We start from the raw sequence: 26,870 nt of genomic DNA, 5'->3' as shown, positions 1-26,870 counted from the left end.
TTGAAGGATTTTAACCACACTCAGATCTGTCTTATTCCCAAGATTTCTGATGCTAAAGATATGACTCAGGTAAGACCAATAAGCCTATCTTCAGTCTTTTACAAGATTATCTCCAAAGTATTTGTGCATAGACTTCAGGGTATGATGAATAAATTAATTAGCCCTACACAGAGTACTTTTATTAAAGGCGGATTAATCTCTGATAATATCCTAATTGCTCACGAGTGTATGCATTACTTGAAGAACAAAAAAAGGGGGACTCGAAAATGAAATGGCACTAAAATTAGATATGAGTAAGGCATATGATAGGGTGGAATGGCACTTTCTTTGGTTTATATTGGAGAAGCTTGGTTTTGACTCCCGGTGAATCATGTGGATTCGAGAATTAGTGACAACTGTTTCTTATTCTGTTATTGTGGAAGGACAACCTTATGGTTTCTTCAAACTAAATAGAGGTATTCGACAAGGAGATCCTCTATCTCCCTATCTTTTTCTCTTCTGTGCAGAAGGTCTCTCCTTCTTGCTAATTCAGAGTCTTCAGATACATAGGCGATGTCCCAAGATCAACCACCTCCTCTTTGCTGATGATTCTATCTTATTCTGTAAGGCTAATCCTGAAGCATGTTCAAATATCCTGTATTTCTTGAATTCTTATGAAAGCATCAGTGGCCAGAGGGTAAATCTTAATAAATCTGCTATATTCTTTAGCCACAACACTTCCTCCACCACTCGTACACTACTGGCTAACTCTATGAATATTAATCATATTGGGTCTCAGGATAAATACCTTGGTTTGCCTTCTACAGTCTCTAAATCAAAAAAGGCTTCTTTTAGTATGATCAAAGAAAAGGTTCAGAAAAGAATCCAAGGGTGGAAGCGCAATCTTCTATCGTTAGGTGGTAGACACGTATTGCTTAAGGCAGTGGGAGAAGCTATTCCTATTTATACATTGTCTTGCTTTAAGTTGCCTGATGGTTTAAATTCGAAAATTCACTCTCTACTTTCTCAGTTCTGGTGGGGACAAAAAAGTTCTGAAAGGCGGATGGCTTGGATTAGCTAAGACACTATGACTCGCCCATGAAAAGAAGGAGGCCTTGGATTTAAAGATCTCAGAATCCAAAATCTGGCACTTTTAGGCAAACAGTTTTGGCGACTCGTAACACAGCCTACTTCCTTATTATCCAAAATCCTAAGAGGTAAATACTTTAGCAATGGTAATGCTATAACGGCAGAAATTGGAGTCTTACCTTCTTGAGGATGGAGGAGCATACTGGAAGGGTGAAAGATTGTTAAAAAAAGTCTTAATTGGGCTGTGGGTACTGGATAGAATATCCGAACCTTTGAGGATCCTTAGCTGCCTCCTCCGTATCCTTTAATGATTTCTGACATGCCAAATAGACATGCTATTTTTGAGTTGGTTCCAAGGGTTAAAGATCTAATTACTGAAGATAGGAATTGGAATCAGAATCTCATTCAAGAATTATTTCCCCAAGACGTTGCAAACAGGATTTTGTCAGTTAAAATTCAGCAGAGCAGGGACAAATTGCAATGGAATTTGAACAAATCCAAGCAATATAATACAGCTTCAGGTCACAGAATTGGCTATTTATTATACCATCCGCCTCTGGAGCTTTGCCCTAATTATATGCAGCAGAAAAAGCCATGGATTGATCTATGGAAGTTGAACTTGCCTCACAAAATTAAGCTATTTATCTGGAAAGCTCTCCATGGCCAGCTTCCGGTGCTTGCTCAAATTCATCACCGCATCCCATCTATATCACCAATATGCCCCCTGCTGTCATGAAGCAACCAAAACAATCACTCATTGTTTGATCGATTGCTCTAGAATTAAAGATGTATGGTCTCAGAGTTATCTTCATGACTGTCTTTTCTCTCAGAGTCCTAATGACTTTTGGACATGGTGGACTGCATCAACAAAGATGCTTAACCCGTTGAAGAATGATGACCATAATCCTCAATTGCTTGCCATCATTTGCTGGAACTATTGGAAAGCTCGCAACCAGTTGATTTTTGAAGGTTCTACTTCAATGCCATTTGCCATTCTAGCAAGCTCTGTCAAGTTGCTCTGTGAAATCCAAAGAACTCCCAATTTAGGTCATCATCTCCATGAGACAAGCTCTTAGTTTCATTCAATTTGATTTATCATTCTTTCTTCTTTAAGATTTTTCTTCTTTTTTCGACCACGCACTGTTGGATGAATATCTTCAGTGTAGTGTTTTTGAGAAATCCCCACCTTTCATTATGCTGTCCTGCTTTTGGACATCTTTGTATTCCATTTTTCAATAATTAATGAAATATAACCTATTATCTTTGGAAAAAAAACAAAATGCCTAGTATTATAGTATAGTACTACTCCTCATCATATAATCACTACTTACTAATAATAATAAGGGATAAGTATGATTTTGGTCCCCAACGTAGAGGCCGAAAATTTATTTCGTCCCCAGCCTTTTTTCGCTACAAAATGGTCCCCCAAAGTTTCAGTTTGTTTTAAAATCGTCCTTCGGACGAAAATACCCTCCCCTCCCATCTTCTTCCGCAACACCCCTCTTCTTCCTCAACATTAACAAAAGCAAAAGCAGATGCACAAACGCAGAAAAAAAAAAACAGGCAACAATGGATAACAATCAGCAGAACAACAACAACAATAACAATGGATAATAGAATTAGAGTGACAACAAAAATAAAATCAGAAGTAGAATAAAAAAAAGCAACAGAAACAGAAGCAACCAAAGCATCAACAACAGGAATAAAAGGAATAAATAGAAGCTACCAGAAGCATCATCAACAACAACAACAATAGAATCCTTTAAATATAAAAAATTAAAAAAAAAGAATAAAAAATTGAAACAGAGGGAAAGGATTGCGGCGGTGGTGGTGGAGGAGGGGCTGCGACGGTGAACGACGATGTGGAGGAGGAAGGGTTGCGGTGGTGAACGACGATGTGGAGAAGGAGGGGTTGCGGCGCTCCTCTCTTCTCTTTCTCTCTCCCTCTACTCTCTCCTCTCTTGCCATTAGTGTAGGGAGCAGTGGCGGATCATTGGTGGCAGGGCGGCGGTGCGGTGGTGCTCTCTCCCTTCCCCCTTCTTCCCTTCCCTCCCCCCTCCCCCCCTTCTCGTGCCCCACCCCCCTTCTTTCCTCCCCCGATTCTGTCTATCCCTTTCTTTCCTTTTTTATTTATTTATTTAATATTTATTTTATATTTATTTTATTTTATTATTTTTTTAATGAAGGGTAATTTGATAATAAAAAAATAAAATTAGTAAAAGGGACGATTTTAAAACAAATTGAAATCTTGGGGACCATTTTATAGCGAAAAAAAGGTCGGAGACGAAATAAATTTTCAATCTCTACGTTGGGACCAAAATCACACTTATCCCTAATAATAATAATAATAATAATAATAATAATAAAAGGCGAAACAAAGAAGGGTACGATGAATTTATAAAGAATAATTCATATTAACAAAAATCTTTACTAAAAAGAAAAACAATTGAATGAACATCCTAAATTCTTTCATCTAATTTATCACGAATACAAAGAGGGTTCTGTTTTGTCAAAATGTTGCGACCAATATCCTTAAAATTGAATTCACATTCATGAACTTCTGGATACCTATGCCTTCCACAAAACAAATCTCCACATCGACACTCAAACCCTATTAACCCAACTTTTTTATTGCACCTCTTGCACCTTTTCTTCGTTGCATTGTTGTTGTTGTTGGTAGAAATATCGTCAACGATTGCCCGAAAGTCTTTGGTAAATCTTTCAAACGCATCAGTTAATGCATGGTTGTTATTATTGCTTTGTGATTCCATGATGATGAAGGTTTGTTTGATGTGATATTTGTAACACTTTCAGCAAAGATTGTTATTGGCAGTAGAACCATAGAAGCCGCAACCATTGACACAAAGTGGTGGATCCATATCCTTTGAGAAGAAAAATAGCACTTTGTAAATTTGGAGAATAGAGAGTTATTTTTTGTTATCGGAATAAAAGACTTGATGTTGAAATTATTGGATGATTAAGGAGGCTGTTAAGGTTAATTTATAGAGGAAGGGGAAATAGTAGATTTAATTTGTAATAAAATTATGAAAGAATAAAAAAATAAAAAAAATTTATTGTATGTTGTTGTTTTTGGGAGAATAATGCTACCTATTTATACTAATTACTAAACTGATTTTTAATTTTAAAATAAGATAAACCAACTAAAATCTTTAGACGATTCTGTTAGAGAAAGATAAGTATAACTAACTTAAAAAAATAAGCATAACAAATTTTCTTTCTAGGAGAGAAAAATAAGATAACAAATAAAAATAACACAAGAATTTAATAAGTCCCACAAGCTGATGGATGGAAGATGTTAATAATCTACATCTTGGATAAGTTCTGATGAAATAGTTAAGGAAGACGCTTGTGGCGCGGTGATGCAGAAACATAGAAGGAGATTCCGTGCTTGAGGGAGAGAGAGCAAGCAGCGATCTTCAAAAGGCGCGTAGAACGCAATAATAGAGGGCATGTAGAAACGCAATAATAGAGGGCATGTAGAACGCAATAATTTTAGGTCTATTAGACTTGGAAGGATAAGAAAAGAAAAGATGAAGGTGATGTAGAAACATACAAGGAGATGCTGTGCTTGAGGGAGAAAGAGCAGGCACCGATCTTCAGAGTGCACATAAAGCGCGATAAGATTGATCTTTAGAGGGCATGTAGAGCGCGGTAAGAGTGCAGACAGAACTGTTGAAACAGAATGCAGATGAAACTGCTGAAAAGAAACGCAGACAGAACTGCGGGAAGAAGATGCGGACGGAACTGCGGGAAGGAGGCGCAGACAGAACTGCGGGAAGGAGGCGCAAACAGAACTGCCGGTAAGAAATTCATATTTATTTTGGAAAATTATGGCCATAGTGAATGATCTATTCCATGAATGGTAGTTATTTTTTGTGAGAACAAGGGTAACCAAGATTGAGATAGGATTTTCACTTGGATATGTGTAATAGGGATCGATTGGATCCTGAGCTAAATTGAAAGATTGATTATTCAATGTGGGAGGGATTGAAAAAAAAAGCATGGTGATATCTCACTGTAAAGATGATAGCTTATATATCTTCCTCAAGGAGGATATCATAGTATCAAAGCCATGGTACCCTCCTTAAGGAGGATATATAAGCTATCATCTCTCCAGTGAGAAATTACCCTGCTTCTTTTTTTAACTCCTCCCACAATGAAAAATCAATCTTTCAATTTAGCTCAAGATCCAACTAATCCCTATTACATCTATCCAAGTGAAAATCATATCTCAATCTTGGTTATCCCTATTCTAACCGAAAATAACTACCATTCATGGAATAGATCATTCACTATGTCCATAATTTTTAAAAATAAATATGAATTTCTTACCGGCAGTTTCATTGCGCTTCCTTCCCACAATTCCGTCTGCACTTTCTACCCGCCTTCTTTCCGCAGTTTCGTCTGCGCTTCCTTTCCGCAGTTCCGTCTGCGTCTTATTCTGGCAGTTCTGTCTGCGCTTTCTTCCAGCAGTTCCATCTACGCTTTCTTTCAGCAATTCTGTCTGCGCTTCTTTCCGGCAGTTCCATATGCACTCTTATCGCACTCTACACGCACTCTTTGAAGATCACTCTTATCGCGCTCTATGCGCCCTCTAAAAATCACTCTTATCGTTCTCTACGCGCCCTCTGAAGATCAATCTTATCGCGCTCTACGCACACTTTGAAGATCGCTGCTTGCTCTTTCTCCTTCAAGTACAGTATTTCTTTCTATATTTCTGCACCACCTTCATCTTTTTTTTTTCTAAAAAAAAAATACTAGAATAAAATTATCAAAGAATAAGAAAAGAAAAGATGAAGAATTTTTATTGTATGTTGTTTTTGGGAAAACAATGCTATCTATTTATACTACTACTAAACTGATTTTGAATTTTAAAATAAGATAGAACAACCATAATCTCTAGAAAAAGATAAGTATAACTAACTTAAAAAAAGATAAACATAACAAATTTTCTTTTTAGAAGAGAAAGATAAGATAACAAATAAAAATAACACAAGAATTGAATAATTTGTTGTTAGATAAGTTAGACATGAATTTTGAGTTTGATTAATCTGATCTAATCGAAAAAAGATCCTCTAAAGTGACAATACTAGTAAAGTAGTAAAGTAATGCTTTAATAATCTTTAAATTTGTAATATTTATTATTTGTGAGTCCTACTATTTTAATCCAAAAATAATTAATGGTGTACTTTTTTTTTTTTAAGTGATAATATAATTTGAGAGGAAATAGATCCAATTTAATCTAATCAAATAACTTAATCTTTGACTAATGAATTGATGATTCGCATTTAGATTTGATTAACTACTTAAAAAATTATTTACACGGCTTTAAAACAACACGCTCACTAAAATAAATATTTAATCATTTAAATAATAAAAAATAAGAGTAATCTTCGATAAAAATAAAAAAATAAAAAAAACTTAAAGGAAAATTATGATTTTAAAATTATGTAATTGGTAAAATATGTTTTTTAAGTATATTTATAAATTTAAGTATAAAAAATTTTATTATTCTATCTATTTTTACAGGTTTAATTATTCAATTATGATAACTTTGATTATTTTTGCCGATAACTTTGTTAGACGAATGTATGAAGCATTTTGTATAAATATATACAAATACGTGATAATTCATTTGATAAGAATGTTTATAGAGGATTTTTATTATATATATTGCATGTGTTATTTTAAATATTTTTAATATAAATTTTATATTTTAATATAAATTCTATAAAGTAGTTGATTTTCGATTCATATGTAACTACATTGTAAAAATATAAAATAACATAACATTCATTTTTTGGGTTGAATTGAATTTCATTTTAAAAAATTAAAGGTAAAATAAAGAAAAGATGGGCTGACAAAAAAAACTAAGATATTGATATATTTTAAGTACGACTATACTATGTGTACATTAAAATTAGTTACTAAAATCAGTTATTAATATAAAATATATTTTATAATATAAATACATATTAAAAATAAATTAAATTACACATATATTTATATATAAATATATTAATAACTAATTTTAATAATTGATTTTAGTGTACAAATAATATTTTTTTCCACGTATTCATCAAGATCCATGGAAGATTACGACTTATTTAGGAAAAATAATCTTAAGTATCCACAAGTATTGTCATTTTAAATCCTAATCAATATAGGTACTTTTTTTTTTTGTGACTAATCAATATAGGTACTTAAATCTAAATCAATTCACAAACAAAAATACTCATCTAATAATATAACACAAATAAAAAACGGATCAAAACTGAAAATATTTGAATTGATCTCATTTTAACAAAGAGCATATAAAATTATTGTTTTATTATAAACGTAAGATTTTACTTATAATATATTTAATTTGTTTCAGATTTTATCTTACTCGTGCATTATTATTATTATTTAAATAACATTTTACAAATGTAAAATTTATCAAATTAGATTCATTAATTTTTTATTTTATAAACATAAAGTAATTTCTATTTTTTTAATACTAAAACCTTAGAACTTTATATTTTTCAAAATCAAATAAATCAATACAATCCAAGTCGCAATAAGTAGATTTTTTACTGCATGTATTTTATGAGAAATATTATGTTAATTTTAATATTTTTTATATGAAAATAACGTAATTATAAAATTAAAAGCAGTGTAGAGACTTAATTAAAAAGAAAAAAAATATAAAAACTTAATTGAAAATTAAATTTGATAAAAAAAATTATAAAGATTAACAGAGTAATTAAATCCTATTAAAATCCAACAAATAAAATTAAATTTCAAAATTTATATAATCATCATGACATATATAACATAAATTAAAATAAAAAAATTTAAAAATAATAATACAATATTATTAATTATTTTACTGATTATTTGACATATACTATATATATTATAATTAGAATATATATATATATTGGGACGAGTAGAGTTGAGCAGATGCTCTTTAAATCCGATCTCACCTCACTCTGTCCAAGATCTGGCCCGTACTGAATTAGATAATATTAAACCACTCTTCCACCTTAGCCCATGACAACAATAAAGATGTCTCACGTCCCACAAATTCAGCCCAACAGAATACACAAATTAAATGATAATTTAGTCTTTATCTTATTTTATAGTTATCTTTATCTTTATCTATATCTTATCTTTATCTACTTTTATCTTTCATAGGCCAATACTCTATATATACTTAATTTTATCTTCATAGTTTACAATTCATTTCAATCAACAATCAATAAAATTTCTTTATCTTTTTCTTTCACAATTCTTTTGTTTTCCTATTCTTTCACAATTTTATTATGGTATCAGAGCTCCTCTTGAGCTCTGCTGACATCCATGGATCAAGGAGAAAGGGCACACCAGCAACTTCATCCAGAGTCTCTTTTGGACCTTTCGTCAGCCCAACACTTTCTTTCATGACACTTCCTTTCAATGAAGAAGTTCGTCCTTCAAACCAACTTGAGCTTCTGCCAAGTCCAACTACTCATTATCTTTGTTCTTTCAATACCTTTTCTATTGTTAACAATTCTTCAAATCGAGATTCATTATTGAATACTTGGATCATTGATTCTGGTGCCACAGATCACATTGCATCAAATTTGTCTTGGTTTATTTCTTACACACAAATTTCTCCTATTATTGTTCATTTACCAAATGGTTCTCGAACTACTGTTTCTTATAAAGGCATCGTTCAATTTTCATGGTTCTTCATGATGTTCTTTATTTACCTCATTTCAACTTTAATATTATCTCTGTTTCAAAAATTACTTCAGCACTCATATGTGAACTCACTTTTTCATCTTCTTCTTGCACTCTACAGAGCAACAATTTGGGGACAATTGATTTGGCCAGAATGAGAGAGGGATTATATGTCTTTGAACCCAATTTCGGTAAAAATTCATCCACTACGCACTCCATAAATTCCATCCAATCTCCACCCATTACACCTTCCAATATATGACATTTTCGTTTAGGACACCTTTCTGGGCAAAGACTTAATCATTTACATAAATAATTTCCTTTTATTTTATCTCTATGCATCATGATGAGGCTTGTGACATTTGTCATCTTTCTAAACAAAAGAAACTTTCATTTTCTCAAAGTTTTAACAAAGCCAATGTAAGTTTTGATTTATTACACTTTGATATTTGGGGTCCGTTTCGACAAAATTCTATTCATAATCATAAATATTTTTTTACTATTGTTGATGATTTTAGCCGCTTTACATGGGTTACTTTATTAAAATCAAAAGGAGATGTACAGAATCAAATAAAAAATTTTATTACTTTAATTGAAACACAATTCAACTCCAAAGTCAAAGCTATTCGTTCCGATAATGGACCAGAATTTATTTTACCTGATTTTTATGTTTCAAAAGACATTATTCATCAACGTAGTTGTGTTGAAACTCCTCAACAAAATGGAAGGGTAGAACGCAAGCATCAACATATTTTGAATATAGCTCGTGCTCTTATGTTTCAATCTAATTTACCATCATCTTTTTGGTCTTATGCTGTTAGACATGCTGTTTATTTACTTAATAGAGTTCCATCATCCGCAATTAATTTTAAAACACCATTTGAGATTTTATTCAATCATCCACCAAATTATCATGACATTAAAGTTTTTGGATGCTTATGTTTTGTTTCTACCCAAATGGCAAATAGATCAAAATTTGATCCAAGAGCCAAAAAGGCTGTATTTATTGGCTTTCAATCTGGTTTTAAACGGTATATTGTTTATGTTTTAGAAGATAAAAGAATTGAGATTTCTAGAAACGTGATTTTTTATGAAAAGATCTTGCCCTTAGTCACAAAAAATATCCAATTCCAGACACTCAGCCCAACATTACCAAACACACCTTCTCAAAAACAAGATTCAGTTAGTCTTCCAGTTGAACCCTCACCTATACCCATTGACCCAACTCCACCTAGTTCTTTATTTTCTCTAACAACCTCTCCTTCTTCCTCACTATCGTTTCCTAACCAAGTTGAACCCATGACCACCGAATCACTTTCAACACTAGACACCAGTCCACCATCACCTTCTCATCCCCCGTCACCTTCTTCACCACCTGGGCAACCCCATCCTCGTCATTCCGACCGGCCTCACCGACCTCCAGCATATCTCTCTGATTACTTGTGTAATTCCTCTCTCATCTCTACAAATCAATCTCCCTCAAAGTGCAAGTATCCTTTATCTTCAGTCATGTCTTTTTCTTCTCTTTCATCTTCACATAAAAAGTTTCTTTTATCTCTACATTCTGACGTTGAGCCAAAGTCTTTTAAGGACTCCAATCAACACTCTAATTGGTGTAGTGCTATGAAAGATGAGTTGGATGCTCTTGAGCTGAACAAAACTTGACGTCTTGTTGATTGCCCTGCAGGGGTTAAGCCGGTTGGCTGTAAATGGGTCTATCGCATCAAACGCAAGCCTGATGGTTCAGTTGATCGATATAAAGCACGCCTTGTGGCTAAAGGGTTCACTCAAACTGAAGGTGTTGATTTCTTAGAAACTTTCTCCCCTATTGTCAAGCCTGTCACTATCAGATTAGTTTTGGCATTGGCCTCTATGAAGCATTGGCCTATACATCAGTTGGATGTCAATAATGCTTTCTTACATGGGGATCTTTCTGAGGATGTTTATATGACTCTGTCATCCGGATTTATATCTCCTCAACCGAATCAATGCTGTAAGCTACTAAAGTCACTGTATGGTTTACGACAATCTAGTCGTATGTGGTATGACAAACTTTCTCATCTTTTGCTATCTCATGGATATCAGCAGACCTCATCTGATTATAGTTTATTTGTCAAATTCATTGGTGATCAAATTTCTATCCTTTTAGTCTATGTTGACGACATTGTTCTCACTGGTAATTCCATTTCTGAACTTGCTGCCATTAAGTCTATTTTACACCAACACTTCCGAATTAAAGACTTGGGCCCATTAAAATATTTTTTGGGTATTGAAGTTGCTCAATCAGAGAAGAAAATTTTCTTATCTCAGAGAAAATATTGTCTTGATCTTTTGGAGGATTCTGGTTTATTAGGTGCTAAACCTGCCTCTGTTCCAATGGATAGTACCACAAGACTATATCAAGACAAAAGTCCCTTGCTATCCGACCCTTTTGTATATCATCGTTTGGTTGGCCGTCTTATCTATCTCACCACTATTCGACCGGACATCATGTATGTCACTCAACAATTAAGTCAATTCATGGCATCTCCTACTGAATCTCATCTTCAAGCTGCCAAGCATGTGTTACGATATCTGAAAACTAGTCCCGGCAAAGGACTTTTCTTTCCAAGGAAATCAGAAATTCAGCTTCTCGGCTTCAGTGACTCTGATTAGGCCGGATGTCCTGACACTCGGCGATCTTTAACAGGTGATTGTTTCTTCTTAGGCAGTTCTTTAGTCTCTTGGAAGACCAAGAAACAAACCACCGTTGCTCGCTCTTCCACGGAAGCAGAATATCGTGCACTTGCCAACACAACTTGTGAACTTCAATGGATACTAAATGTGTTACAATTTTTACGCATCTCTCTTATCCGCCCACCAGTTTTATATTGTGATAATTAGAGTGCTCTTCATATTGCTGCTAACCCGATTTTTCATGAACGGACCAAACATTTAGAGGTTGATTGTCACTTGGTTCGACAAAAAGCTCAAGCTGGAGTGATGAAACTTCTCCCAATTCCCTCTTCTGGGCAACTAGCTGATATCTTCACCAAACCTTTGTCTCCTCAACCCTTCCATCTTAATCTGAATAAGTTTAGTGTTCTTGACATCTTTCATCCTCCAGCTTGTGGGGGCGTAACCACTCTTCCACCTTAGCCCATGACAACAATAAAGACGTCTCACATCCCACAAATTCAGCCCAACAGAAAATTCAAATTCAAATAATAATAATATGCCAATTAGTAATAAAGTGTCATGGTTGTCAAATTCACATAGACGTTTTCCTGCCAAAAAAGAAAATACTATTTTTAATAAATATACGTCTTGATCCTAATGTTCTAACTGGTCTAAATCCAATCGACAATAAAGTATATATGTTACCGCTGTCAAATCTACAAGGACCTCTTCCTGCAAAATTCCTCTTTTTCAAAAAATATAACTCTCGATCAGGATGTTTCAATTTGTCCAAATTCAATCGATAACAAAGTGTCACGGCTGCTAAATCACATGGACCTCCTTCTATAAAATATATATATATATATATATTTTTTTTAATAATGTAGGTCTCGACTATAATGTTCTAACTAGTCCAAACTAAATTGGTACTAAAGTGCTATTTTCTGTCAAATTTACATAAATTTTCTCTTGCAAAATCCTCTTTTTTAAAAAATGTAAGTTTCGACCATAATATTCTAGCCAGTGTTATCGGAATTAGACTGTACTGCCTAGTTTGACAAAAAAAAAAACGATGAATCGATGGTCAAACCAATTCGAGTGGATACTTAAGATTATTTTTCCTAACTAAGTCTTAATCCTGCTGCAAGATAAATCCTGACCATGATATATATTTGCAGTAGTCCAAATCCAGCCAATAATACAGCACCGGCAATATAGCGAGGTCCTCTTTTCAGAAATTTTTTGTTAAAGAACATATAGAATTATAGATCATCACTACAAGAGTCTAATTAATAAGTTTACCTGGTTAAGTCCACTATATATATTTTTTTTCTTTTTATTTATCATTATGTCCACTATAATGCAAGTTTATTAATAAAATTCCAGGTTATATTTTTTTTGGGTATATAATTCCAGTTTATATTTTATTCGTATTCCTCTTACATTTCAGTTTTAATTTAATATATCGTTATGGGTATGATATGACGTTATGGTGTTCTTATATGTAGTACGAGGTTCTTTTATATTTCACCTATCAAAATTAAACAACAAATTATACCAAGCATTTTTTTTATCTTTCGGGATTGTTTTTAATTGTTTCCCCTAAAACGACAGACTTAAAACAAATCACCATTTAATTTGTGTGCCCAAACAAAAGTTTAATAAGGCAAGATCAATTTCACGTTTATATATATAACGATAGAACCAAGCAAGATCTTCATAAATTTTATGCTTAATTTGTTTTATAAAATTCGTTCTATTCTTTAATTTTATTATTGTTTTTGGCATATAACTTGCTAATTATAGATGGCTATTTTTTTCTACAATAAAAAAAAATTATTTCCAAAGAAAAATTATTCTCACTTTATTTGCAAGGATTTAATTTTTTTTTTGTGCGGAGGTAATTTGTCGTCTCGCTCGACGAACCTCTTAAATTTTACAAAGTTCATCATACCCCTCGATAAATTTAATAAAAAACATGAAGTTTGTAATTCCCTCGGCGAACTTTAAATGCTAGATCCAATTATGTCACCTTAAATTTCACAACCATTTCTTTCTTAGTATTGGGACACCATTACTCTCAGCATGCGTATGATACACACAATTGAACAAATAATATAGTTTTATCTCTTTTTTTCTATGAGTTTTTAACTGTACCTATTATTTTATTTTAGATATTTAATTAGTTAATTTTATAATAAAATTAATATTTACTTACTAAAATAAAAATAACATATAAAAATAGATAAAATATAAATTATATATATATATATATATATATATATATATATATATAAATATTTAATCAAATATGTTACATTTTTTAAGTATTAAATGTTTTTTTTGTACCAAAGATATGAGACTCAAATCCACAACCTTTTAATTGAGTATGGGGAGACTATACCATTTGAGCTATAACTCATTGGCGTATTAAATGTTACTTTAGTATTTTTTTACATCGTATTCTTATTTTAGTACTCTCAATAATCTTATTCGTAATATTAATTTGGAATCCAACATTTATGATTTTATTATTATTTATGATTAATTTTTTATTTAATTTATCTTTTTTAATGGAATCATAATCTATATTATAAAAAATTACACTAAAACATAGTATACGAGAATTACAATTATAAAAGAGAGTACTGAAAATAATAAAAAAATTAAATATTTACTTTATAGTGATTGAAACAAATCTAAAAGTTCTTGATGATCTTTTTATATAATATATTTTTAGTATTTTTAATACTCTTTTTTTAATATGTTATAATTTTTTACTATTATTATTATTTACAGTTAATTTTTTATTTAATTTACTTTATCTAATAGAATCCATAAATCATATTATAAAAAGATAATAATAAACGTAATACACAAAAATCACAATTATAAAAGTGTATAATATCAAACAAACAGTTAAAAAAAATAAAAATAAATAAATAATAGAAAAATAGAGCTCATATAAAGAGAAATAACAAGAATTTTATAAATAATACAATAACATATATAAAGGATAAAGTTAGTAAAAGGTAAATAAATGGTTAGTATCTATGGCTAAAAGCCCGTTAAAAAAACGCATAAACTAAAAATAGTTGCTTCTTGTAATCACTTCTACGTTCGTGAGAAAAAAAATTTGCCAAACCAAAAATTAAAACTTTCAAGAAATTTAAACGTGCTTCTTCTTTTTAACGGGTTTCCCAAACACACCTCTAATAGTATTCAACTTGGCAGCTTTTCTTCTCGCTCAAACCAAATTAGATTTTTTTTAGAATTAAGAGTTTTGATTATAGTATATGTTCTTCCCAATGCAGAGGCACGGAGATGCCTTGAAGTTCGCTGATGTTTTTTTGTGAAGTTAAACATGTGAAGTTCACCGAGAGATACGGCGAATTCATGGCGGTCCTTTTTCTTTTGCCATCTTCGCCATGAACCTCACAGCGCTACACAGTATGAATCTAAAAGGCTACTTTTACCGCAACATGCTAGACGTACAGTGAAAAAATTTGCAGCGGAAGTTTTATATACGCATGTGGATGTTTATTTTTATACAAATGAGATATTTATTTTTAATGTAAATGGGATGTTTGTTCTTTAATAAATGAGATGTTTGTGTTTAATGTAAATGAGATATTTGTTCCTAATACAGCACTCGCGGTTGGTGACAGCGAGAGAAGCAAGAGTGGGAGGGGAATTGGATTAGAAGGAAGTGTAATTAGAGTTAAAGGGGGGGGGAGAGATAGTTAAAATTTCCAATGATAAAGTTAAAAGGATTTTTTTTAACTTGATTTGGAGTGTTTTTTTTTTAATCTTCAATTGCTAAAAAATCAGTGCATTATTCAAGTTCAAATTTTTTATTATCTACCTAGTAAAATCCAAATTTTTTTTATTTTATTTAACAAAAAGCCTAGTATTATAGTATAGTACTACTGTACTGCTCCTCATCATATAATCACTACTTACTAGAAATAATAATAATAATAATAATAATAATAATAATAAAAGTCGAAACAAAGAAGGGTATGATGAATTTATAAAGAATTTATAAAACATTATAACAAAAATCTTTACTAAAAAGAAAAACAATTCAATAAACATCCTAAAGTCTTTCATCTAACTTATCGCGAATGCAAAGAGGGTTCTGTTTTGCCAAAATGTTGCGACCAATATCCTTAAAATTGAATTCACATTCATGAACTTCTGGATACCTATGCTTTCCACAAAACAAATCTCCACATCGACACTCAAACCCTATTAATCCAACCTTTTTATTGCACTTCTTGCACCTTTTCTTCGTTTCATTGTTGTTGTTGGTAGAAATATCATCAATGGTTGCAGCAAAGTCTTTGGTAAATCTTTTTAACACATCAGCTAATGGTTGGTCATGATGAGATTTGGTATCATCTAATAATGTTCCATTATTATTATTATTATTATTGCTTTGTGATTCCATGATGATGAAGGTTTCTTTGATGTGATCTTTGTAACACTTTGAACAAAGATTGTTGTTGGCAGCAGAACCATAGAAGCCGCAACCATTGGCACAAAGTGGTGGATCCATGTCCTTTGAGTAGAAAAATATATCACTTAACAACTTTGGAGAATAGAGTTATTTTTTGTTATCGGAATAAGAGGCTTAATGTTGAAATTATTGGATGATTAAGGAGGCTATTAAGGTTAATTTATAGAGGAAAGGGGAAATCGTAGATTTGTAGTTAGATAAGTTAGACATGAATTTTGAATTTGATTAATCTAATCTAATCTAATCTTATCTTATCTAATGAAATAACTTAATCTTTAGTAAATAGATTGATGATTAGTTTTTAGATTTGAGTAACTACTTAAAAGATTATTTACATGGATTTAAAACAACACACGCACTCAAATAAATATTTAATGTGTAAATAATAAAAAATAATCTTCAATGAAAAAAATTATTATTATAAAATTATGTAGTCGGTAAAATATTTTTTTAAGTATATTTATAAATTCAAGTATGGAACTACATTATAAAAATATAATATTATTCATTGTTTGGATTCAATGGAAGTTCATTTTAAAAAATTGAAAGTAAAATAAAGAAAAGATGGGGCGACAAAAAAAAACTAAGATATTGATATATTCCAAGTATTCATCAAGATCAATCGAAGATTACGACTTATTTAGGAAAAATAATCTTAAGTATCCACAAGTTTAGGCATTGTAAATCCTAGTCAATATAGGTACTAAAATCTAAACCAATCCACAAACAAAACTGCTCATTTTAACAAACAGCATATAAAATTATTATTTTATTATAAACTCAAGATTTTATTTATAATATATTTAATTTGTTTCAGATTTTATCTTAGTATCTTACCCATCCATTATTATTATTTAAATAACATTTTACCAATGTGAAATTAGATTTATTGATTTTTTTATTTTATAAACATAAAGCAATTTTTTTTTAATACTAGAACCTTAGAACTTTATATTTTTCAAAATCAAATAAATCAATACAATCCAAGTCACAATAGTTTATATCAGATTATACACTTCAAATCTAATTATTTTTTCCTCAAAACCAACCTAAAATGCCACCGCGAATATCCCTCCTTGTCAATGATTTTACCTAAATAATTGTATGCATTAAGATCAATGAATTATTACTATTTGGAGAACAAAATTTAAAAATAAAATGAAATTCTTAGGTATTGACAAGTTTCATGATTCTCTTGTTTCTTGATTAATGTTAAGGTCTAAAACTATAAAGCGCAGCCTCACAAATAGAATTGGTCAGTTTCAAACATTTTCTTTTCCCTTGAATTGAATCACCGATTTGAGTCTATCTTCCAATTCTCCTAATGTCAAGTATGAAGGCTATCATGGATATAAGCTTGAGAGTTGAGATAGCTTGGAATGCGTATCACAACTTGCAAGAAAGACAACATTGGAAGAAATATTGGTCCCTAAATTTCTCCGTGGATGGTGTTGACCGACACACACGCTTCAAAGACGAGAGAATTTGTATTGGAAAGAGATTTGTGGATACTTCACTTCCACCAAAAACAAAAAAAAAAACAAAAAAACAAAAAACAAAAAACATTTAAAACAAACATCAACACCCCTTTTATTTGTAAAACCGTGGTTAAATTAAATCCATCATTCGACACCAATAACTTGGCTATTAGATAAGATAACGGTTTATCTCTATCTTGTTATTGTTATTTGATTAAGTTCATGTCACACTCAGAATTAGTATAATTGAATCTCGAGTGTCTGCAATTGCAATTCAAGTTGGATACAAATGACGCAAATTGGATACAACCTAAAAATCAAAAATGAAAAATAAAAAGAGAAAAGAAATGAGGTTCCATCTGCCTGCATGCACAAATGAACTACAGCAAAGATATTTGACCAGTTTATTGCCTTTCATAATCCATATGCAATGCAGATCACAGACTCAATTTGAAATGCTTCTGTGCATATAGATGCTTCTATCTACATTGAATCTTGATGTTATATTTGCCACCACATTACTCGTGTACAGAGAGACATGTCACAGTGCCACTACGGATGCTTTAATGCTTAATTGCTTATAAAATAGTAATGAATGGAGAGAAATGTACTAAAAGAAAGATGACACATTTTTTTTTATTATTTTGATACATTTTGAGTTTTTCATTGATTGATATCACTGTTATTATAGAGAAGGGAAAAAATGAAAAGAAAAGAGGAAGAAAAAAGAATATACATGCCTTCCACATTCTTTTCTACAACAATCCAACAACACAGCTAAGATGCAATCTGTTTTCCAACCCTCTTAAGTGATGACCCAATAGCATACACCTGCCAATGCCAAAAAAAAAAAAATTAAAACTTCATTTGCTAAAGAAATGGTTCAATATATTACTAAGGAAATGAAGGGATGTATCTGTGGCTGATGGAATGCATTGGCAACTTTCAGGGCCATGCATATAGGATGTTTCAGCTAAATTTGCCATAAAACCATTTTTTAAATAACAAAAAGGAAAATCAATTATCGTATGTTTGGAGAAATTTTCAAAAATAATTATAATTACAAAAGAATCTATTTCATTCTCTTTTAAGGATAAAAATAGTAACTTCTCAGAGGATGTGGAATTACACTATCGTAATTAAGTTGAGGAAGCTAACTCGCTCAAAACTAACAAAAGTTCTAAGAGGGCAATGAGAATGAGATGTGTACTAACCAGAAAAGCAACTTTGCTAGGTAATCCCGAGAAGTGCCTACTGTATCGTTAAACTCATCACTGCTGTCTAGGTGATTATCTACATTTCCTTCTACTGATTGTTCAAGAAAATTGGCACTGACATCATCCCCAAAGAATCTTCCCAATATGTTCTGAACAAGTTGGTGAATTATATCTTCCACTTCTATTGATGAAGGCCTAGACAGTTCAGCCACCTGTCAAGATGGGTGAGGAAAAAGATTCATAAAGTAAAACAAGATTCCGGAATCAGTAACTGCATCTAATATATTAAAGGAAACAAGGACGAGGGAGATAAAGAGAGGGGGGGGGGGGGGGGGGGGACTTTTTGCATTATAAATTAAACAAGCATCAGTTTGAAATGCAGGGAATAGGAATTACACAGAGTTGAAGCATTACCATGTCAGGATCCAGTGACCGAAGATATTCCAACAAATTGTTACGGACTCCTCTGTCGTACTCTAACTGCATTATTTCCTGTTTCTGTGCATTCAACTCCTGAAACAAAAACAGATTTCTCCAATTACTTTCAATTGTTTTAGAGAACAGACTAAACGGGTGTGCCGGACAAAACAACAATGGTTATGGTGGTGGGCTGGCATCGTCATGCATATTAACAACAGAAGACCACAGGAGCCTCCTTAGTCCTTACCAAGCCATTCCAAGGCTCCTTAATGATGAAACCTTAAGCTTTAAGACGCCAAATTTTACCATTATTGCAAAAGGAAATTTCATGTGTTGCTCATTCTCCTTTATAACTTTCAAAGTTGTGGAAGATGGAAACAAATATCATGGTTTCTAGATTATCGGGCTAGGGATAAAATCAAATTTCCATTGCAACAAGCAAAGCTCAATTTACTATCAGTGGAAACCACGATGTGCCAAATAGAAGCAACTCAATAATCCCAAAACATAAGCAAACAACATTGCAAGAACTAGAATAAATCACCCACCAAGGTGAGGTTCTTTTTCCATCCAAACTACAATACACTAACTCAAATTTTAACTAAGACATCTTGTTATAAAGTTAAAATAGCAAACATATTCCACAATCATGATATCGGTTACTAAGAAATACATGAAAAGGAGGATTACCTTCTTCATGTTTGTCAACTCAGACTGCAACTGCTGAATGTAATTCAGAGCTTGAGGAGGCAAATCTCCAAAAACTCTAGGGCTGCTACTGCTGCAACTTTCCAAATCCTTTAATCTCAATTCAGAATCAACTTCACTCTTCATGTCATCTCCTCCATCCTTCACTTCCTCTGAACGCAATTCACAACTGGAATCTTCGACTACACACGGCGATATATCAAAATTCCTCATCAGGGACATCCTATACTCCGCATTCCACAGAGTGTACCTAAACAAAATTAACCAATCTCACAAGCTCAATAACACACAAAAAAACATCTTAACACACAAATATGAACGTTATGAATTAACTTATCTATTGTTCAAATTAGCTTCTAACTAAAAATCTGCCTAAAAATGTAAAAATAAAACTGGATAAACCAACTCTCATTGGAATCTCAAACTCACCATCAAACTTTGAGAATCCCTCGGTGGATCAGTACTAGAAGTAGCATATATCCAAAAATCTTAGTACAGCAGCTTTTAAAGGGTAAAAAAGGGGCCATTTTCATTACAAAATCAATAAAAAACCAAACTCATCCAAATTATCTTATAATAATAAGAGTGAAATGAACTATAGGCAGCTGAACAACTAAGTCGAGCATGAAGAATTCAACTTGAACAGTTCAAAACATAAAAAATGAAAAACCAAAATTTGCCCCTTTTTTGTTGCAAAATTAGCCTAAAGCCGAACACGCATGGATCCAAATTACAAATTAATCAAGGAAATCATAGAAAGGAAACAATTTGGAGGTAGAAATTGGCGTACCCAGTGATGATTGAAGAGACAAGAAGACGGTGAAGTGGTTGCTTGGAAACGGTTACAGTAACGGAGAATTGGTCGGAAGGGAGTAACCCTAGCATGGTGGAAATGGTTTGCTTCATGGAGTCTCTGGCGGAGTCAGAAACACCTTTGGAGATGACGGAGTTATCAAGAGGCTCGATTCGGCGGAGCATGTTGGCTATGACGATGAAGCCTCGGTCGAAGGTCGACTTGCGAGTGGAAACGAGGTCGTCGGAGGAGAAGAAGCCGTCAACGCCGCCGGAGACGAGGCAGCGGGTTGTTAGAAGGCGGCGGCGGAGAAATATGGGAGGCGAAGGGAGTGGAGGTTTTGGAGGGTGGAGAGGGTTGTGGAGTGAGAGGTCTGTGAGACGAGAGAGGAAGAAAGGGCGCGATGAAACTGCCATGGAAGAAGAAGAAGAAAGAACGAATCTACCCTCAATCTTAATTCTTAGCCTCTTAGCCTCCTCCTCTTAGTGTTAGCTAACAACAACAACCAAAAAAATTGTTGTTGTTTTTTGTTATATTTGTTTTTTTGTTTTCTTTTGTGGAGTCATGTTGCTAGTGGCTACTTCCTAAATACTAATGCTAATTATAATTAGGGCACCATTCTTTTTTTTAGGAAATATAAGTTATTGAAATTGGCACATAAAAAATCAATACAAAAAAGTCATGACTCGTATCGAGGCTAATTTTTTGAAAATTAAAAAAATTTTGGTGTAATATTCAGATATTAAATTTTATAATATTTTTTAAAATTATGAGAGTAAGATAATATGATTCTGTTTTTAAAATTATAAGGTTCTATAATTTTAAATAATATCATAAAATCCAATATTTAAATATTATATTATAATTTTATCTGTATCTAAAAAAATAAATGTTGTATCGATTGTATATTTACATATAAAATATATATAAAAATATATAATATATATTAATTAATTTTTTATTTACATGTAATATTTTATTAAAAAAATATGCATGAATTAATTTAGTTCTTGAATAAAAGCCTTAATTAATAAATTTGATTTATCAAAGATATAAATATGAGTTAAATTCATATTTTCTATTTAACTTGTCTTAGCCTAGCATCCTAGTATGGTTTTATCTCATAAATGAATTTAACAAAAGAACTAATTTAACTTAAGTTAATATTTTTTAAAGACCAATTTTATCGTTAATGAAGTTAATTAACTAGATCTATAGATAATGTAACATTATCCACTCTTAAAATATTTATTTATTTGTAAAGAATAAATAAGAGTCAAGTATGATTTTGGTTTCTAAGGTATAGGTCAAAATTTTTTTTTTGTTTTTAATATTTTTTTCATACAAAATCGTTCCTAAAATTTAATTTAATTTTAAAATTATTTTTTTTTATCAAATATTTAATTTTTATTATCAAATTACTCCTAATTATAAAATTATAAAATAAAAAAAAAAGAAAAAAAACAGGTTAAAGGGGAAAGGGAACCACCGAGGGTATCAAGGAAGAAGAAGGGAAAGGAAAGGTAGGAAGAAGGGAATCACGCGAGGGGGGAAGGAATTCGTCGCCGCTGCTTCTCGTCGTTCGCATCCTCGCTGCCGAATCTCGCCGTTGCTCCTCTTCCTCGCTAGCTCGCCACTGCTCCTCGCATGTCGTCGCTGTTCCTTGCCGCTGGATCTTGCTGCCGGATCTCGTCGCTGCTCCTCTTCTTTGCTAGCTCACCGTTGTTTCTCGCTGCTGGGTTCTAATTCTGTTTTTGATTAAGTTGATTATTATGTTTCTATTTTTTATTTCGTTACTTAAGTTGATTATTCTGTGTCTATTTCTTTTGTTAATTACATTATATTTGTTGATTTTGTTAATTGAACTGTTGTTGTTGACTCTGATTCTATTCTGATTGATTCTATTCTTCTTCTGTTTCTTTTTTGTTTCTGATTCTATTCAATTCTTTTGCTTCTCTGTTTTGATATTTTGATATCCGTTAGTTGAAATTTTGTTGTTACTATTGAAATTATGTTGTTGTTGTCTTCTTCTACTTCTTTGTTTTGATGCTGCTGTGATGGAGAAGAAGAACTGGGTATTGCTGTGATGGAGAAGAAGAATTGGGTATTTTGGTGAAGAAGGAGAAGAGTATTTTAGTCCGAAGGACGATTTTAAAATTAAGTTAAATCTTAGAGACAATTTTGTAGGCAAAAAAAAAAGTTGGGGACAAAAAAAATTTCGGCCTATACTTTAGAGTCCAAAATCGTATTTAACCTAATAAATAATCATTTTTAACCATAAAAGATTTAGTTGTTGACAAAATTAACCATAAAAAAAAAAACTAACGTTGTATTCATAAGACATAAATTACGTTCGATAAAAATAATTAATTTTTAATTTTATTAAAATATTAACTAAAATATTAAAATTACTCTTATTTTATTATCTTCAATCTCTTTTTCTTTTTACTTTATCTATGTCACTATTTACAAGCAGTAGCAACAAAAAAAAAAAGATGAAGATAAAAAAATAATTTAATTTCTCCATTCTTAATTGATTTTTTTAATTTCTTTCTTTTTGTTTTAGTTGATTTGCTTTATACATGGTTCAATTGGAAATATTAATCAATTTTCTTGCTCTATTTTCTTCTTCTTTGCTTCTTAGTTCTTACACAAACATGAAATCCTTGGAATTGTTGTAAAGGCAAGTCCTTTAGTGGCAAACTGTTGAAGAGGATTATAAGAAGAAGAGAATCAATGGTTGCTTGCATGATGGTGATGTTGTTTATCTCTTTTTGTCTTATTATCTTGGTCTCTATTTATTGTATTTTGTTAACGGTGGTGTTGACAATGGTAGTATAGAAGTGGTGTTGAGAGTAGTTGTAATGGTCATATAATAATAACATTCAAAATCTAAAAAAAACAATGATTTTATTGTTAACAGAAAGTTGACTTAAAAATTTTAAAATGTTGAAAATAATGAAAGAAATATAGTAGTTTTAATATTTTGATTAATTTTTTTAATCAAAATCAATAAAAAATTAACGATTAGTCACTTTGTCAATCATAATTCAATTTTTATAGGTACAAAGTTAATTTTATTATTTTATAATTAGTTTTATCAACGTTTGAATCATACTATATTTGTTAAATTGTTACATGGAATTCTAATTCTCCATCCATGCTATCATGGAAAAAAAAAAAGAAAAAATGGTTTTGTTTGATATTATTTTTACTAAAGTGAAAGTAATTGCATTACTTTAAAAAAGTGATACAAAATCCAATATGAGATCAAAGAAATAGTAACAGTGTTCTTCTAATTGAAATCATAAGTGGTTACAGTAATAACCATTAAACTAAACAAAGAAAAATACAGTAGAAAATTAGAAAACTTGTCTTCTATTCATCTCCTGACAGATCTTTCTTGTTGAGTTCGAGATCTGTTGGACAGGAATCTTCTCATTTTCAAACACTTCTTTATTATGTGTTTTTTACAATGTCCAACAAAGAGCAGCGAAGATGTTGAAGACGTCATCACCTTTTCTCCCACTTCCAACACCTAATAGTACCTTGGTCCACCACTCCATAAAGGGGGAACACTTTGCAACGGCGACGCTAGCTTCAAATCAACTACTCCCTATACCTCTTGAGCCAGGCTGCACCATAGAAGGTCGTGGATGATGGTGTCAAGGGCTAATTTGCATATAGGACACAAAGGTGGAGTCGACTGGAAACGTTGGTGGATGAGGCTCAATACAGGTAATCTTTCATGCACAGCTCTTCATAAAAAGATTTTTATCTTTGTTGAAAACTGTAAACCCCAAATTTTTCTCCAACTTCTTGAGTTTTGCATGATTGCAGGTAGTTGATTTGTCGGATCATGCGCAAAGTCATACGCAACCATATATCCAAACGTCACATCATATCGCTTCTTGGAGTTCAAGGCCCAAATTAGAGAGTCCTTGCCATTATTATTCATCTCTATAGAGAGGATGCAGGTACTTACTTTAGGGAGAAAGATTAATTCGATAAGCTCTCTGTTCCATCTTCTTCCTATGGTCAGTAAGTCCTTTACTCTATTAATTGTTGAAAACATATTGTTGCTGGATTAATTGTTGAGACTAATATGATATGGGTATGGGTGCGGCAGCTAGGATTCTTGCCAAATATTAACATCATCTCTTGACCTTATACTCTACAACAAGCCTTTTTCCATCACTTTTTCACCTTCTAAGAGACTTTGCCAGCTCCAAAAAGGGTTAGTCCCTTTGTCTGCAGTCAAAGAAGACTTATATCTAAAATACTTACCCTTTAACATTTTGTTAAGTAGTGCATTAGGATTAACAGCCAATCTCCAAAATTATTTTTCAAGCAGAGCCAAATTTTGTGCATGTAGGTCTTTGAAACCCAGTCCTCATTCTCTTTTGGGTCTTGTCATTTTGTCCCAACTAATTCATGACATTCTCCTTTCAATGCCTCTCTGACCCCACCAGAATTGTGTTAAAATTCTGTGAATCTCATCTAAAAGCGAATCAGGTAGCTTAAAACAGGATAGAGTATACATAGGGATTGCTTCTCCAATAGCCTTAATTAGGACATGTCTTCCACCTACTCACAATAGATTTCTCTTTTAAGATTGCACCTTCTTTTATATTTTGTCTTTGATGACTCTAAAAGCGGCTTTTTTAGATCTTTGTACAGTTGATAGGAGGCCTAAGTATTTATTTTGTCCCCTATATGGCCAATATTCAAAATTTCTGCTAGTTGATGTCTAATGTTGAACGGAGTATTATAACTGAAAAAAAACTACTGACTTGCTTAGATTGATTTTTTATCCACTAACTATCTCATAGTCATAGAGTAGACTCAAGATATTAGCACATAATTTTTCTGATACTTTACAGAATAAAATGGAGTCATCTGCAAAGAGACAATGGTTAATAGTCGAACTTCTTTTGTGAATCTGAATTTCTTGAATAACCTTGTTTTGTTCTGCCCTGTATAGCAGAAAGGAAAGTCCATCTGCACAAAAGAGGAAAAGATACGGTGATAGGGGGTCTCCTTGACAGATACTCCTAGTTGGTCTAAAAAAACCAAAAGGTTGGCCCTCCACAAGTATAGAGCAAGAAACAGTAGAAACCAGATCTTTGATCCATGCTATCTATCTAGTGTTAAAACTCATCCTCTCCATAATGAACCACAGAAAACACCACTCCACTCTATCATAGGTCTTATTCATATCCAGCTTTAGAGCCATTTTATTCACCAAACCTGATTTTTTTTTTTTTTTTTACTTAAGATAATGCATGCACTCATGAGCTATTATTAGAATATTGTTGAATATTAATCTTCTTTTTAAAAAAGCACTTTGGTTAGTACTCACAATGTTATTCATAAACGATTGTAGTCTATAAACAAATATTTTTGATATAATCTTATAAAAGACTGATGAAAGACTAATAGATTTGATCTGTGATACATCTCTAACATCCGGAATTTTGGGTATTAATTTTACAACTGCCATATGATTTTCTTTAAATTAAAGTAATAGATAATGTTAATATTTATAAATTATTATGTATTTTTATATAAATATATTTGTTATTTAATTTATTTTTAATATATATTTTATATTTTAATATATATTTTATAAAAATGATAAATTTGAGACTGAATTTTTGTTTACACCTAATATAGTTGCTAACTAATTATACTTAGTTATTAGCTCAATATTTAAAAAAGGAAAATAAAAAATTAACTTGATATTTTTGTTTACGTATCTGAAGGATTAATTCCATCTATATTTTCTTTCATAAAACAGAATTGAATATTGAATATCTTAAAATAAAGTGCTTTTAGTAAATGTAACTGACTTAAATAAAATGTATTTATTCTTAAATCAATAAAAAATATCAAGATTATAGTTTATGATTAAATAATTTTGTGGTAATTAAGAGTTCTTTATTTTCTTTCTTAATTAATTGAAACAAATTAATTTAAAGAAAGTTTTCAGTTGATTATATTAGTGGTTTTGGTTGAATCTGTTATCTGTGACCTAATTTGATTTTAAGTGAAATTCTACAAATACAGATTCCTGGATCTTGTGGTGTAGAGAAGAATCTATAGATGTGGCTGTTTCTCGAATTCCCAACCTCACAACGCACTTATTCTAAAATCAGAAAACTGAATCATATCTTTCTCGAGGAACAAAAACAGTAGCTAACGACAGAAAGCTTATTCCATGTGAATTAAGGTGAGTTCTACAGTGACTTTTATTATGGTGTTTAAATTGTCTAATT

The 26,870-nt window shown here is 31.7% G+C and overlaps 1 protein-coding gene and 2 pseudogenes across 1 annotated transcript; all 3 read right to left on the bottom strand.

Moving 5' to 3' along the window:
* Window positions 1-3,527: 3,527 nt before the first annotated feature.
* LOC107621478 (zinc finger A20 and AN1 domain-containing stress-associated protein 7 pseudogene) lies at window positions 3,528-3,947 on the bottom strand (annotated as a pseudogene).
* Window positions 3,948-15,553: 11,606 nt separating this feature from the next.
* On the bottom strand, window positions 15,554-16,015 carry LOC107621480 (zinc finger A20 and AN1 domain-containing stress-associated protein 9 pseudogene; annotated as a pseudogene).
* Window positions 16,016-18,065: 2,050 nt separating this feature from the next.
* LOC107623942 (seed maturation-like protein) lies at window positions 18,066-21,196 on the bottom strand. The gene is made up of 5 exons (XM_016326352.3): window positions 20,590-21,196; window positions 19,782-20,049; window positions 19,086-19,184; window positions 18,669-18,883; window positions 18,066-18,285 (listed from the first exon to the last, which is right to left on the bottom strand). Exons 1-5 carry the CDS (start codon window positions 21,006-21,008, stop codon window positions 18,210-18,212), a joined length of 1,077 nt encoding a protein of 358 aa, XP_016181838.1. The 5' UTR covers window positions 21,009-21,196; the 3' UTR covers window positions 18,066-18,209.
* Window positions 21,197-26,870: the final 5,674 nt, after the last annotated feature.

Source organism: Arachis ipaensis, chromosome B10, assembly GCF_059453495.1.
Source record: "Arachis ipaensis isolate K30076 ecotype BB chromosome B10, ASM5945349v1, whole genome shotgun sequence".
Lineage (NCBI taxonomy): Eukaryota > Viridiplantae > Streptophyta > Magnoliopsida > Fabales > Fabaceae > Arachis > Arachis ipaensis.
This window is presented reverse-complemented; position numbering and strand designations above follow the sequence as displayed.

Excerpts from the sequence above, each read along its gene's own strand:
- LOC107623942 (XM_016326352.3), bottom strand. The coding sequence starts at position 21,008 with ATGGCAGTTTCATCGCGCCCTTTCTTCCTCTCTCGTCTCACAGACCTC. Across the intron at positions 19,185-19,781 it reads AGTTGACAAACATGAAGAAG|GAGTTGAATGCACAGAAACA; the intron begins GTAATCCTCCTT and ends TTTTTGTTTCAG. Across the intron at positions 18,884-19,085 it reads GGTCACTGGATCCTGACATG|GTGGCTGAACTGTCTAGGCC; the intron begins GTAATGCTTCAA and ends CCATCTTGACAG.